Below are 16,775 nucleotides of genomic sequence, written 5' to 3' on the forward strand. Positions count from 1 at the left end.
CTTAGACACTTAGTTAGGATCCCTTAGTACAACACTAATAACGCCCCTCCCCCCTGACATGACTTAAGAAGAAACCAGGCCAGGACACCGCCGATAATGGCCGCTGCCATTTACACCTCCGACAGGCCTATCCACCTTGCATAGCACGTGCTATAACACAAGGGACAGAGAGTGAGAGTGGCGCAGTGGGCGTGCACCGGGCGAGTCGGTGGAGGCTCTGATTGGTTGGTGGTGCGCCAATGCTGACGTCACCGGCCGGGGATATTAACGAGCGCCATTGCCGGAGTTCAGAGGTGATATCAAAGAGCGCGCGGAACGGAACGAGGAGAGAGTTCGTTTGAGGTGTGCACGAGTGGAGTGAGTTCGTTTGAGGTGCGCACGAGTTGAGTGGAGAGTTCGTTTGAGGTGCGCAGGGGCAGAGTGCAGTTGATCCAGAGCAGTTGCTGAACGTGAGTTGCCGAACGCCATTGCGGTCGAGTCGATACGAGGAGTTGTTTTGAGCAGCCCGGTCGAGTCGTTCAGAGATCCCGACCCGGGCGGGGCTGAGGTGTAGCCCGGGTGGAGCTCGCTGTCCTGCTGTGGGACCTTGTGGACTTGGAGCGAGGGACCTCGTGGTGTGCGATCGAGGCTGAACGGAGCGGTGTTGGACGGCAGCCACCAAGACGACAAAGACGAGATAAGGCCGTATCCGCGAATACACTTTACATAAAAGACGTGTTATTTTAGTATTCATATTCCCTCGTCTTGTATTTGATATCTGTTGTGTGTGGGATCCCAATATAGCTACCTCATTTTATTATCGGCGCGTATTTTCCTGTCCCTGCCTCTTATTGAATAAACCCTTGTATTATTTTGCATCCCCATTCAAACCTGTAATCCCTGGTGTTGGGCTAGCGGCTATGGTGCCGGCTTAGGATCCTAGGATCCTGGGTTCGAATCCCGGTCAATCGCTGAATTAACGCCAGGGGGGTTGACTCAGCCTGTCATCCTTCCGAGGTCGGCAAATTGAGTACCAGTTCACTGGTAATTCCCTGCTTGTCGTTAAAGGCGGCAAAAAGGGTTGGCGTCAGGAAGGGCATCCGGCCATAAAACATTGCTTCAAAAAGGGGACCGAAAAACAACAACAACCACAGTTCCCGAAAAAGGCCAACCCCCGCTTGCGGGGAAAAATGGCCTCTAAAGGTGGTTTTTTTTATTCAAACCTGTGCCTGCTTGAGTTAATTTCCTTACAGGACCGGAGCTACGCCGGCGTGCTGCAGTTGTGCTTTCGCCGCAGCCTCCATTTTCCTTCTTCCTCCCGCGCGCCCAGAGCCGAATCCGTGTTTGGGTAGTTGCCTCCAATAAGACCGTTTAGGCTATCCGCGACTCTGGTGTTAATCGGAGTTGCGCGACAATATCCTTTGGCACCCGGCAATACCGCAGTGCAGCACCTGGAGACGTAATTGGGAGGGAACGGTGTACAATAATTGATTGATTAATTGATGAATTGCATAATTAAAATAAGTAAATAATAATCATAAAATAATTAATTTCTTAATGAATTGGCTGATATCATATCTAAACCACCAACCACTGCTTTACCCGAATCTAACTTTTTGAAAATTAAGTGATAAATGGAATAATTAAATAATTAATTGATTAATTGACAAATCGCAAATACCCTTCATAGCCAAATCACTTGGTCATTGTCGTGTCCAAGTATCAGCTTCCTAACTCAAAAGGTTCCTGAGTTAATGCCCAGATGAGAAAGGAAATAAATAAGTACTCAATTAATCGATAATAATTAATTGATTAATCATAAAACAAATAATACTGTTTTTACCAAAGCGCGTACTCACTATTGTGCCCAAATTTCAGCTTCCTCGCTCAAAGGATGGCTGAGATATCGCCGGACAAACAAACAAGTACAGATACATTCAAAGTACACCGCCCCCATGCCAATTAAATAAATAATGAATTGATTAATAAACAAATAACAAATTGATGAATTGAATAATCAATAGATAAAAAATATCCTTTATAGCCACATTACTTGGTCATTGTCGTGTCCAGATTTCAGCTTCCTAGCTCAAAGGATGGCTGAGATATCACCCGGACAAACAAACAAGCAAGAAATCAAATGACCAGAGTGAAAACCGAGTACTCCCTTTTGGCGCGCGCCATTGCCGGACGATGACGTCATGCAGTTCCTGGAGATGTAATATGAAAGGAGTGGTGTACAAAAACACCCTTCCCATGTCCTTTTTCTCAAGATTGCTCGGAGTATGGTGTTCTTTGAACTCTCGTGTATCACGTATGGAATTTCATTCATGGTGTCAGGGAATTTACTGGGGGACTCACAGGACTCCAAAGACCGGACACAGGTTACAAAAGGTCTCGTTTATTAAACTGTATTCACTTCATCCAATTACCAAAATGATACCGCATAATATAATGGATCAGGTTAGCTCTTTTCGCTGGTCCTTCTCTCCATCCGACACTCCCGTTCGGTCAGCGCTTCACGTAGCAAGTACTCGTTCATTCCATCGTTCCGTCGGGCAGGGCCTCTGAGGACAAGTGTACTTTACTCAACGTTTGCTCTCGTTATATCGCCAAACTGGACTTAATCTCCTCTCCGCTAATGTCCCGGGGTCATGCATCGCACCGAGTCCTGGCATCAGCTCGCTCCCCTCCTGCTGTGTAAATGGAAATCACAGCAGGGGGGGGTGCTCTAGCCTGGGGCCTTGACCAGGTGTTTCAAGAGATTACATTGTTCATACACATAAAATGTATCTGCTTTGTTACCAGGTTAATTAATAAGTTACCAGGGCCAATCAATATGTTACACTGAGTTACACTTCCACAATTCCCTCATCTTTTTGTTTTTGTTTATATTAACCATTAATCTAAACATCAATAAAAGTAAACAATCAATCACTACTAGTAAACATCATTACAAGTATAAGTAAATAATCAATCACTACTAGTAAACATCATTACAAGTATAAGTAAATAATCAATCACTTTGGTTATCAAATTCCCTTAGGCATACACCGTCATCCTGCAAGAATCACAAAACATTTCGTTGGTCATTGACTTCTTCCATATCGTTCAATCTATTGCATTTGCATCACAAATATATTTTCAAAACAACACTTCACCATCACCAAGATACAACAATTTCATTTCATTTTCAAGTTTTGTAAAGCATCTGCACCATCTGGCACAAAAACGTTTGCCTCCACACAAATGTTGACTTTGTTTGAAAGGAAGGGCTGATCACTTGTGTTTGAATCCAGGTATGAAACATTTTCTCCTAATGTCTTCATAGCTCCTGCACTACTTCGTGTAGGATTTCGCTGTTGTGGTAACACTGCGGAGTCATAGACTGACCCTTCTCTCCATGTAGCATTCTTGCCACTTTTTGCTGTGAACCATAATGATTCCTTGAACAAGGCCTTCGCCCAGTTGTAGTCGACTTGCCTCTTCCCTCATTATGAGTGGGCAGCAAGTATTGGTGTGACGTTGATTGGCCAGCAAGATGTGGAACAGGGATGCCGGATGCATCCACAATGATGTTGGGACCATGGTGTTCAGGTCATTCATGGTCCTTACCAGGAGCAACCAGCAGAATCGTGCACAGCTGTTGTGACAAGGGCACAGCCGTTTTTTGCAGCTCCATGCTGGTTCCCCGGACGTTGGTGAAGTAATAACATATGTCCCCGCATTTCACAGAGGTTGCAGGTAAAATGTCGTTGTCCTGCAACTTCTGATGTGGTGAATGTTCGAAGTCTTCGAACAAGAGTAAGTGATCGCCTTTCTTTCATATGTTGCAGTGTGATCCAGGCAAATGGTCACATAAATTTCCTTGGTGAAGGTAAGCATTCATCTCCAAGTTACACGGGAGAATGTCTTCATCATTCTTTGAGAAAGAGGGTGTATGCCACGATTAACTTCATTTTTTAGCCACAAATTTTCTTTCTCGAACTTCTTCCCAATTCCGTTAGCACTCCCTTCAAAATGTGATCTCGTCTTATCCTTATGCTCAGTCACATCTGAATCTGCTTTCCACACACACTGAATCAGATAGGGTACATCTTACCATGAAATCAGCATAATCATGTATATCTTCCGACAGTTTCACATTCAACAATTTGTTGTTTTTCCTTAACACAAAAAGTTATATTCATTTATATGCGTCACACAAATAATATTCAATCAGGTATGTATTTTATTACTAAACTAAGAATAGCATTGTATATGATTACAATCACAAACGGGAATACCTAATTCCCAACAACAATTTTCCCAAACCAACAAATTAAGCATAATGTATTACCATAATTCCTCTCCACTTTTTCTTTTCCTTTTTTTTTTTTTTTTTTTTTTTTTTTTTTTTTCCTAACAGTGTGTCACTCGTGGTGATATGAGTTCATTGATATTGTAATTGACACAACTCATAACATTGTCGTTATGCCATTATCTTAATTCTACTGTTTATGTCGCCATAAAAGTCTTCCTTTTCTGGTTCCACATTTCTTTCCTCATTTGTCACTTCATGCGTTATCATCGTGTTGTTGGTTACCTTATTCAAACACACCGTCACTAAGGCTTTCAAGCAAGCCACCACTAAAATAATTGCCAATATAACTACTAAACCAACAAACAAGTCTGCTACTCCTTGTATATATTCATACCTATGACATAGTTATATGTCGATGACATTTAACATTATATACCAAACTAACAAGCTTCCTAAAAGGTAAATAAAGAAAATCCCTTAATATGTAACATAATCAGATTATTTGTCTTACCCTGATCCCCCTATCTCCCGGGGTTGAACTCAATCCCCTGATCATGAGTGTAGTTGTGATACATTTTTCACTCATGTTGTATTAATATTAGCAGGTAATTGTATGTCATGTAGGCAAATAAATGTCACTATCCCAAGTAGGAATATCACATGTTGAAAATGTAATGTTTATCAATGCAAGGGGTGTTAAAATGTAATTCAAATGACTGTAAATCACTACTATCATTTATCTACCACTGAATGTTCTGCTGGGCTGCTAGGTGCAGCCTCATTTTCTGTGGGATCGTCCACCTTAGCCCCATGTGCTTGTTTGCAATGAGGGGCATGAATCCAACTTTCTATTTTGGGTCCATCTTTTTTTTTCTATTCTTATCAATCTCCTATGGTTTGTCATTTCGTTCCAAGATACCGCAACCAAAGGTTTTAACCAAAGCTCTACCAAACTATTTCCAATTTGAACAAAAAATGCCAGTGAAACAATGATTCGAAGAATTAACTTCAAGGGGTCAATAAATTTATTCTATAGCCAGATCTAATTTTCCCATCCAATAGTTTGCCTTGCCACATGTCATATTATAACACCTTAATAAACCTTCGAAAAAATGTTTCCCATCTCAACAAATTTCCTTTTTTACAAATAGCCATGTGTAACTTACGTATTTAACTACAATTTCCTCTCAATTTGTTTGGCCTAACTGGCCGCAAAAGTGGCTGCCAGCATGCAGTACCGTTTTTATCTACCAAGGAAGTGTTCCACACAAGACCTCTACCAAAATGTTGTTTGTAAAAAACAAATCTGGGATTTCTGATTACATGGATGCACACTCTCAGGACATTTTCAGGCTGCTGTTAACAATCCACTACGATGACTTAATTCCTTTACCCACAATCAAATAATTAGTACAAATTGAGGATATTATCCCTATCACATTCTTTTATAGATTCATTATGTTGGATCTAATTTTTTCCCAATAATTTTCCACTGCTGTAAGGCGGAACAATAGCTCTCATAAGTCTTAGTAATATCGTACTTAATTTGCCCAGCAGAGAATAATTTATTTACTATCCTTTCTCATCTGTTAACCAGTGACTTTGTTTAAACTCCAGAACTGAAAACCCACAATAGTTCAAACCAGCAAAATTTTCTTTACTATTTTCCCATATCATCTATGCCTAAAACACATCCATACATACAGCACAATTTATATGCTGATAAAATTCAAAAATTCAAAAATTCAAAAAAATGGAATCCCAAAATTACTCACAATTTTACTATTAATTAATGGCTGCTCATAACCCAGCACATCAAATTTTTTATATTCCATTTCCCTTGACAAAAGAGATAATGTTCATAATCAAATTATATTTCTATTTTATTTTACGGATTCTCTGGATATTCAATCCCATCCACATATCCCAATCCCATCCACATAAAACTATCCATTTCCAGACAGGCACACTGTCGGTGTCAACAATCTTGTAAGATTGATACACAAAAACACACACACACATGCATTATGCATATTTGTTTGCGTTGGAACCATTATTTACAGATCAGATGGGTGTCAATTTTATTTCAATTTCATAAAATTTGTCAGTCAAATCCAAAATGCTTATAGACAAATAAACCAAAAGTCCATTCTTAGAAAACCCTTATGATGTCACATTGAAATTACCCTTTCAGCCTTCACAATAATCTATCCAAATTTTGACTACACACCCATTTGCATGTCAGTCGACCATTGACCTATCAATCGTGCGGAACAATAGTCCGAAATTCCCACCTGATCATCATGTGACTCTTGTCACTTGGTTTGCCAAAAAAATTGCAACGCAATTGTTCCAAACTTTGTAAATTTAAAATTGCTGTGCCCAAAATAGAAGATCCAATTTTGGCATTTGATCAATTAATTATTAATTTGTTTAACAAGCAAAAAGAAAAAATGAATCATTCTTGCTCTGAAAACTTTTCAGACACAAGAATCATCGACAGTTATTCATGTTTGTCCAGTAATCGAATCTGTTGAGGCCAATCATCATTTGGGATTTGCAGCAATGAAGGCCTAATCATTGTCTGAGGTACCGGTAAGCACTGGTACCCTTGATCTTGGTTTGCCCCATGACCTTGTCTTCCTGTTGACATACGGACATCTTCTTCTCCAATGTCCCATCTTTCCACACTCGAAACACCGGTTTCTGTCGTTGTCTGATCTGTGCACCTGTGCACTTGTATTGCTGGGCTGCATCTCTACATCCCTGAGTTGCCACTGCAATCTCTCGTTATCTCCTGAAACACGAAAAAATTCTCTGTACCGTCCTTTTTGGGGAGACAACTGGAAATCAGATGGGACAACTGTGACTTTCATTCCTAATTTCGAGGGCAGTTGTGCATTTGTCTCCTCCACTGTATCCTGTATCCTTTTTATTTTAAGTTCTAGTTCCGTTATCCGTTCTTGCTGTTCCCGTTGTCTGGATTCACCATCCCAAAGATGGAATGCAAGCCAGTCTACCGTTAGATTCTGTCTCTTCCTGGCTTTCAATCTTTGTTCCAATCTTTCCAATCGACTTCGCTCAAATGTACCATCTCTTGGAAACTCCTCATCATGTCCCTTTGTCCACAAATACCAATTCTCGACCTGCCTTATAGCTTCGGCACCATAACGGTCGTACATATGATGTGTACAAGTACCTTTTTGTGGAATCTCTGGTTGTCCTTGTGTGTTCTTGCAGGCTCCATTTCCCATTCTGCCTTTTATCAAAGTAGCGTTGGATGTGTTGTAGCTTGTTCCAGGTTCCTCTAAAGCTTCACTCGTACCTCCAGGAAGGATCTCTCCACCTGTTCGCACGGTGATTTCCAGAGAATCTCCCTCAGCTGTGGCTTTTGCACAATCCAATCTCACAGATCAGTATTTGCAGATGAGCCGGAGGGTCAGTATGAAGTGGGTGAATCCTCAGGTGTCCGCTCTGTTTGACGGGGAAATCACACAATGGTAACCGCACATATATATCTGTATATAAACTCACCACCTTGCTCAATTTTCCCAGGTTGTCTCCACATTGATAATATCTCGCAAAGATATCAAAGCTTCTTTCTTGAGACCGCATTTTCATCAATCGAACAATCAATATATTCAATTCAATTTATTCAGTTCAATTTATGCAATTAAATTCAATCAATTAGATTCAATCAATTAACAATTCAATCAATTATTCAATTTCAATTAATTCATCAATATTCATCAATAAATCAAATTAATCATTTTGAATGACTCCTTGCATAAGCCCTTTCCCCAATGATGTCAGGACAGGTCCATCCATTGACTGAGATCGAATTTCATCGGTCGTCACCTCGGATTCGTACCTCATGTCAATTGATGAATCGCCGTCCTGTCCTAGGGTCATATCTGACATATTTTCCCATTTTGCCTGGTCTCCACAAATTTTCTTTGCAACCACTAAAGGCAACTCATCCTTCATTCGTGAGACAGCCAAAATGGATGGCAGATATTAAAGTTCTTTGGGAAAAATATCTCATCATTTTCCTTTTAATAGTACCCAAAATCTCTTGGCAATATAAATTTCGTAAAACTCCTGAAATGGGACTGTCAAATTCCTTCAATCATGCTAAATTTTGAAACTCCATCGCTTGTAATACCCAATTTATCCCATAGGGCTTGAAAGTTCTTTCCCAAGTTCATGCAATCATTCTGCATTTGAACCCTATGATATCATTCATAATAATCATCATGATTTTATAGTCATGGTCCTATCATAATCATCTATTTAAACGAACATTTCCTTTATCACCACAGCTATGTGGTATAATCAACAATAGAATAAAACTGTACATAGCAACAGGCTACCTCATGGCCACTTAGTATACCTATTGACAATAAGTCATAACAATATCGAATAATCATTGAACAATTCAAAAATCGCTCCCACTGCTCTAGCCGCAGCATCCGTGATATTTGTTTGCTCATTCCCTATTCCTGATTCGTCATCAAGGATCTCCATCATCAGACAGCGTACTTAATTCCGCATTTTAATGAGAATTCAACAGGAATTTACGACTCAAAGGAAAAAGAACGAGCAGACCTTTTGCAGGATGATCGTTACAAAATCGTTACATATATTAAAGTATTTCTAATGTCGACAAATCATATCTTAATTCTTGCAAGATTTGGTTCTTTGAATAAATCACAGCACCGGGAGAACCAGCTCCAAAAATGGATCTTTGTGTTTATTCAGCACCCTAGTAATTGGTTCTTTGTGTACTAATTACACAGCACCCAGGCCCCGCTCATATGGATCTTTGTGCAGCGCTACACAGCACCTGAGCAAAAGGGGTTTCATCTACATTTTCCCTATCTGGTGTACCATCCGTGATATTTGTCTGCTCATTCACTATTCCTGATTCGTCATCAAGGATCTCCATCATCACACAGCGTACTTAATTCCGCTTTTTAATGAGAGTTCAACAGGAATTTACGACTCAAAGGAAAAGAACGAGCAGACCTTTTGCAGGACGATAACTGGAATTAGTCGTGAAAATATATCCAAAATACTCAAAATAGACACCCACAAAAATCGTTTCCATTTAAAAAACATCGCCTTTACTGCTCCAGTCGCAGCATTTGTCACTTTGTTTGCTCATCCGCATGACCAAAACGAAATAAAGGGAGCTCAACCATTACACTGCGCTTTTAATGGCGCATGCCATAGAAACTCAACGCAATTTCGACTCGGCCAGCAAACGAGCAAATTGTGCAGGATGTTAACTGGAATTAGTCGTGAAAAATATATCCAAGTTCACAAAAATACACACCCACACAAATAAACAACATTTATTCCGTTTAACAGAACAAACATTTCCTCTATCATGACATGCATGTCTTCAAAATTATATGCCCAAGAGAAAAAGTAAAATTAATTAAAACTGCGGGCAGTGATGATCCGGGGACCATACCGCTCCATCCTGATTGGACGAGTGCGTGCTAGAGTCGTTAACAATGACAGTCCAGATCCGATTGTTCAAAATTTCAACTCAATCGATCGAAAAATGAACGCAGGGATGCATTTTAAAGGTGCAGTGGCACTAACTGAGTTGCCACGAATATGGCCACGAAATTGCCAATATGGCCATCACAAAATATTTTCCTTAATCAATTGGCTCACAGCATAACCAATCTGCAAGTATTTCATCCGAAGATGTATCTCTGAGGACTTTTAATTAAATAAGTCATTTATAAATCAACGAGTTAATTTATTAAATGACTAATCAATAAATCAATATTTTCCTTGACAGCCACCTCACCCGGTCAGTGTCATGTCCAAACATCAGCCTCCTCACTCAACAGGTGCCTGAGTTAATGTAATGCAATTACTGTAATAAGATTACTGCAATTACTGTAATGATTACTGTAATTACTGTAATTACCGGAACTGTAATTACTGTAATTACCTCAGGTAATTAGCATCAGCAAAACACAACATTTGAATGTTCCCAAAACGTTGGAGCAAAACGTTGCAACAACGAAAGTGAAACGTTGTGGCGACGTTGTGGAAACGTTTTACAACAACATTATTTCAATGTTGCAGGAAAGTAATGTGAAAAACGTTCCCAAAAATGTTCTCTCTTTTTCTGTCTCTCTTTCTGTCTGTCTGTGTCTCTCTCTCACTTTCTGTCTCTCTCTATGTGTCTGACTCTCATCTTTATCTCTGTTTGTCTTTATGTCTCTCTTTCTTTCTTTTTCTGTCTATCTCTCTCTGTCTGTCTCTCTTTCTCACTTTGTCTCACTCTGTCTATCTCTTTTTGTCTGTCTCTCTCTATGTGTCTGACTATCATCTTTATCTCTGTTTGTCTCTATGTCTCTCTTTCTTTCTTTTTCTGTCTATCTCTCTCTGTCTGTCTCTCTTTCTCACTTTGTCTCACTCTGTCTATCTCTTTTTGTCTGTCTCTCTCTATGTGTCTGACTATCATCTTTATCTCTGTTTGTCTCTATGTCTCTCTTTCTTTCTTTTTCTGTCTATTTCTCTCTGTCTGTCTCTCTCTATGTGTCTGACTATCATCTTTATCTCTGTTTGTCTCTATGTCTCTCTTTCTTTCTTTTTCTGTCTATCTCTCTCTGTCTGTCTCTCTTTCTCACTTTGTCTCACTCTGTCTATCTCTTTTTGTCTGTCTCTCTCTATGTGTCTGACTATCATCTTTATCTCTGTTTGTCTCTATGTCTCTCTTTCTTTCTTTTTCTGTCTATCTCTCTCTGTCTGTCTCTCTTTCTCCCTTTGTCTCACTCTGTCTATCTCTTTTTGTCTGTCTCTCTCTATGTGTCTGACTATCATCTTTATCTCTGTTTGTCTCTATGTCTCTCTTTCTTTCTTTTTCTGTCTATCTCTCTCTGTCTGTCTCTCTTTCTCACTTTGTCTCACTCTGTCTATCTCTTTTTGTCTGTCTCTCTCTATGTGTCTGACTATCATCTTTATCTCTGTTTGTCTCTATGTCTCTCTTTCTTTCTTTTTCTGTCTATCTCTCTCTGTCTGTCTCTCTTTCTCACTTTGTCTCACTCTGTCTATCTCTTTTTGTCTGTCTCTCTCTATGTGTCTGACTCTGACTATCATCTTTATCTCTGTTTGTCTCTATGTCTCTCTTTCTTTCTTTTTCTGTCTATCTCTCTCTGTGTGTCTCTCTTTCTCACTTTGTCTCACTCTGTCTATCTCTTTTTGTCTGTCTCTCTCTATGTGTCTGACTCTGACTATCATCTTTATCTCTGTTTGTCTCTATGTCTATCTTTCTTTCTTTTTCTGTCTATCTCTCTCTGTCTGTCTCTCTTTCTCCCTTTGTCTCACTCTGTCTATCTCTTTTTGTCTGTCTCTCTCTATGTGTCTGACTATCATCTTTATCTCTGTTTGTCTCTATGTCTCTCTTTCTTTCTTTTTCTGTCTATCTCTCTCTGTCTGTCTCTCTTTCTCACTTTGTCTCACTCTGTCTATCTCTTTTTGTCTGTCTCTCTCTATGTGTCTGACTATCATCTTTATCTCTGTTTGTCTCTATGTCTCTCTTTCTTTCTTTTTCTGTCTATCTCTCTCTGTCTGTCTCTCTCACTTTGTCTTACTCTGTCTATCTCTTTTTGTCTGTCTCTCTCTATGTGTCTGACTCTGACTATCATCTTTATCTCTGTTTGTCTCTATGTCTCTCTTTCTTTCTTTTTCTGTCTATCTCTCTTTGTCTGTCTCTCTTTCTCACTTTGTCTCACTCTGTCTATCTCTTTTTGTCTGTCTCTCTCTATGTGTCTGACTATCATCTTTATCTCTGTTTGTCTCTATGTCTCTCTTTCTTTCTTTTTCTGTCTATCTCTCTCTGTCTGTCTCTCTTTCTCACTTTGTCTCACTCTGTCTATCTCTTTTTGTCTGTCTCTCTCTATGTGTCTGACTCTGACTATCATCTTTATCTCTGTTTGTCTCTATGTCTCTCTTTCTTTCTTTTTCTGTCTATCTCTCTCTGTCTGTCTCTCTTTCTCACTTTGTCTCACTCTGTCTATCTCTTTTTGTCTGTCTCTCTCTATGTGTCTGACTATCATCTTTATCTCTGTTTGTCTCTATGTCTCTCTTTCTTTCTTTTTCTGTCTATCTCTCTCTGTCTGTCTCTCTTTCTCACTTTTTGTCTCACTCTGTCTATCTCTTTTTGTCTGTCTCTCTCTATGTGTCTGACTCTGACTATCATCTTTATCTCTGTTTGTCTCTATGTCTCTCTTTCTTTCTTTTTCTGTCTATCTCTCTCTGTCTGTCTCTCTTTCTCACTTTATCTCACTCTGTCTATCTCTTTTTGTCTGTCTCTCTCTATGTGTCTGACTCTGACTATCATCTTTATCTCTGTTTGTCTCTATGTCTATCTTTCTTTCTTTTTCTGTCTATCTCTCTCTGTCTGTCTCTCTTTCTCCCTTTGTCTCACTCTGTCTATCTCTTTTTGTCTGTCTCTCTCTATGTGTCTGACTATCATCTTTATCTCTGTTTGTCTCTATGTCTCTCTTTCTTTCTTTTTCTGTCTATCTCTCTCTGTCTGTCTCTCTTTCTCACTTTGTCTCACTCTGTCTATCTCTTTTTGTCTGTCTCTCTCTATGTGTCTGACTATCATCTTTATCTCTGTTTGTCTCTATGTCTCTCTTTCTTTCTTTTTCTGTCTATCTCTCTCTGTCTGTCTCTCTTTCTCACTTTTTGTCTCACTCTGTCTATCTCTTTTTGTCTGTCTCTCTCTATGTGTCTGACTCTGACTATCATCTTTATCTCTGTTTGTCTCTATGTCTCTCTTTCTTTCTTTTTCTGTCTATCTCTCTCTGTCTGTCTCTCTTTCTCACTTTGTCTCTTTGGTCCATTCGCAAAGCCAAAACGAACGACCACAGAACCCTCGCCATTAATATCTATTGTAAGCGTGCCAAATCAATAAGTATCAATTTTTTTTCTATGAGCCTCGACCAGAGAGTGGTTGCTACCCACAAACACTCGTCGCGAGCTGTTCCATTGTCTGTTGATTCCCATTCTGCTGTTTTGTCTCATAATCAAGATAAATTTGGAACAGCCCTTAAATTAACACCAAGCAGATCAATTTTTATATTTAAATATAAAATCATTTCCTCATTAATTCATAATCATAAAATCATTTAATCCGTGTCACCCATGCTATTTATCTAGCAAATTTCGTCAAAAAAATACAACAAGTTTTAGTTATGGCGGGAAAACTGAAAAAAAAATTCTCTATTTAAAACGGGTGTACACGATTGTACACGTGTACGGACGGACCTTACCGAACCGGCAAACAAGTCGCTTCATGCACATCAGTGGTGCGTTTCTTCGTGGCGCGTGTCAGAAGAATTACACAGCGCAGGAAAAATACGTATTTACAGAAATCGTTAAAAAAAAACTCGGATAATCGCTAAAATCGTTGTGGCCGGTGTACCATATTGGAAATATATATATATATAAATATAATTCCGTTTCCCGGTTCCCTGTCGCTCGCTGAGCGCCGATCAAGTCAAGTGCTTCGAACAAGTGCAAAAAAAAGTAGTACTTTATCCGTGTGCGAGTGGGTAAACGAGTGTACCGGCCTTACACGTCCTGGAAACAAGCGGTCGCAAGGTGCACACTTGCTCCGCCCGCTTCCAGGTCACAGTAAGGCCCTTTAATAACCAGCGCAAAGAAGCCCCAGATCACCTGCTCCCCCATGTATGTACCCATAACTTCCAAGTTCATAAATCATATTGAACAAGACAAGACACACTCACCTTTTAAAGAAGACTTGCTTGTACAATTGATCGCAGCGGTGCCTCCAAGATTGTCAGGGAATTTACTGGGGGACTCACAGGACTCCAAAGACCGGACACAGGTTACAAAAGGTCTCGTTTATTAAACTGTATTCACTTCATCCAATTACCAAAATGATACCGCATAATATAATGGATCAGGTTAGCTCTTTTCGCTGGTCCTTCTCTCCATCCGACACTCCCGTTCGGTCAGCGCTTCACGTAGCAAGTACTCGTTCATTCCATCGTTCCGTCGGGCAGGGCCTCTGAGGACAAGTGTACTTTACTCAACGTTTGCTCTCGTTATATCGCCAAACTGGACTTAATCTCCTCTCCGCTAATGTCCCGGGGTCATGCATCGCACCGAGTCCTGGCATCAGCTCGCTCCCCTCCTGCTGTGTAAATGGAAATCACAGCAGGGGGGGGTGCTCTAGCCTGGGGCCTTGACCAGGTGTTTCAAGAGATTACATTGTTCATACACATAAAATGTATCTGCTTTGTTACCAGGTTAATTAATAAGTTACCAGGGCCAATCAATATGTTACACTGAGTTACACTTCCACAATGGGAAGGTTATCATATCCCTCCAATGGATAAAATCCCGACTCTCCCTCTCAAAAAGGAATACAGCATATGGTTTTGCATATTGTATTTGTTGTGTTTTACTTTGGGAAGGGAGGATGGGGTAAGGAATCAAATTGAAGAGTTTCTGGCACTCGGATAGACGGTATTACTGTATTGGCAGTTCATACATCCCGTGCTCCGGTCTTTCTCTACCAGGGCACAGGCAGTTGATTCTACCGAGGAAATCCATTTAGCTGATTTCCTGAGTAGTCCATTTGCCGAGTAATGTCCTGGATTAATAAAAGAAAATATTTGATTGGACAAAAAGGACTCGTATCGATAGTTATCTGCACCTTGTGTCAATGTGTCATGGCCATGACTGTTTAAGCCTTGAAATCCTGCAGCTGTAAAGGAAGCTTGTTCAGGTGAATCCACCCTTACCCTTAGCAGCAGTTCAATACAAGAGATGATTTTATTTAGAAAGTAGAAGGGAGCAATTCTTGCGTCGTGTTTGATGCTCTAGTCGTGTGTGCGTGTGTGTGTGTGTGTGTTTTATTGTCACAAACTGCCCTCTTCATATCTGTGCAGAAGCTATCCAGTCTCGCTGTGCCGTGCTTCGCTATGGACGTCTTACCGACAACCAGGTGCTGTGCCGGCTCACGACCGTGGCCGAGAAGGAATCTGTACCCACTACGGATGATGGGCTTGAAGCGATAATATTTACGGCTCAAGGAGACATGAGGCAGGTGCGTCCTCCATGTTTTTGATTCCTCCTGTCCACTTTGACATTTGAGAAGGCCAGTGAATTTAAAAAAAAATTTTAAACATTTATTATTCCTTGTATTTGTTCTCGGGCTCAAATGGTGGTCTTTCATTCCAACCTGCATTTAACAGCTCAAAACACCCCTAATTCTAATCCTGAAATTCCTAGTGGTGTTCATTTGCTTTATACCATGTTACCTCTTCCTCCTCCCCAGCCCTCCCCCTTCCACAGATCTACCGACGTCCCTGTTCTCGACTGTTGTGCTTGTGTGCTTCCCTCTCTCTCCCCCTCTTGTCTCCCGCTCCCTTCATTGTATGTTTTATATGTCTGTGCATGTTTTCATGTTCAATGTGTTAGCTCTTACACAAGCCTCGATTCTGTATCCAAAAACAAAAAAAAAATGCTGACTTTGAGGGGGAAGGGTGGGAGTAAACATGGGGCCACTAGAACGGCACTCATTAGAACACACGGCAGGTTGAACGGTTTACCTTTTGTATCCCATTGATAGCCGGATCTGCAGACCTGAACCAAAATAGAATTGGCTTGTTATTGTCATCTAATTGGTACTCATTGGTACGAACACAATCTGTAAACTTCCCGACCAGGATCTCAGTCAGTGGTACATCATCCTCTTCTAGACTTGTTTATGACAAACTTCCCTGCAAATGTCTGCGGCTTTTCTTCTGCTCCAATCGGTTCATCTGATCATCTCCTTGTTAAAGTGAACATCTCCTTGGCCATTCTCAGAGAGCCTCCTCAGTGTCTACAAGTCTGGCATTTCACTCAGGCCAACTGGCACGGTCTTCAAGCAGCCATCAATCATCTGGACTGGTCTCCCATCCCATCTCTACTGTCTCTGACATCAACTCATCCTGGGAATTCTTCCAAAGTAAATTGCTCTCTGTGCACAGATTTGTCCCATCTCGTCTTCAGTTGTCTTACCCTTCCTCCCGTCCATGGTACACTGAATCTTGTGGTGAGGCAGTTGCCCTGAAACAACTTGCCTTCATCTCCTGGAAAGCAAATCCAACTGAAGGCAATCTCAATTTCTTTCACAAAACTCGGAACAAGTGTGTGTCTACCCTCAGGAGAGCCAGGAAACACTAACTCTCTCCTCTCAAGACTGAACTCTAAAACCTCCCTTACCTTTTGAGATCATGGCGAGGTCACGTCTTTTCGAAGCTGCTCCATGCGCTCACGCTTTCGAAGCTAAGTGATATTTCTCAATCGTGTTTTTGTCGAGACTGTATCTATCCTTCGGTGTATGTACCTATAGCGTATCTTTTGGAAAATTTTCGGTGCTAATTTTTCGTACATGTATACACAATCGTCGGTTAATGGTATCGAGTATTCTGCGGCCTAG

The 16,775-nt window shown here is 40.5% G+C and overlaps 1 protein-coding gene across 2 annotated transcripts in view; it reads left to right on the forward strand.

Moving 5' to 3' along the window:
* RFC2 (replication factor C subunit 2) overlaps nt 1-16,775 on the forward strand; it is a 45,261-nt gene that overhangs the window by 14,551 nt on the left and 13,935 nt on the right. For both annotated transcript variants that reach the window (XM_068119563.2, XM_068119564.2), the window contains one exon: nt 15,238-15,395. In XM_068119563.2, the coding sequence (XP_067975664.1) occupies nt 15,238-15,395 (158 nt within the window). The remainder of the gene's footprint in view (nt 1-15,237; nt 15,396-16,775) is intronic.

Source organism: Myxine glutinosa, chromosome 6, assembly GCF_964187855.1.
Source record: "Myxine glutinosa chromosome 6, kmMyxGlut1.1, whole genome shotgun sequence".
In the NCBI taxonomy this organism is placed as follows: domain Eukaryota; kingdom Metazoa; phylum Chordata; class Myxini; order Myxiniformes; family Myxinidae; genus Myxine; species Myxine glutinosa.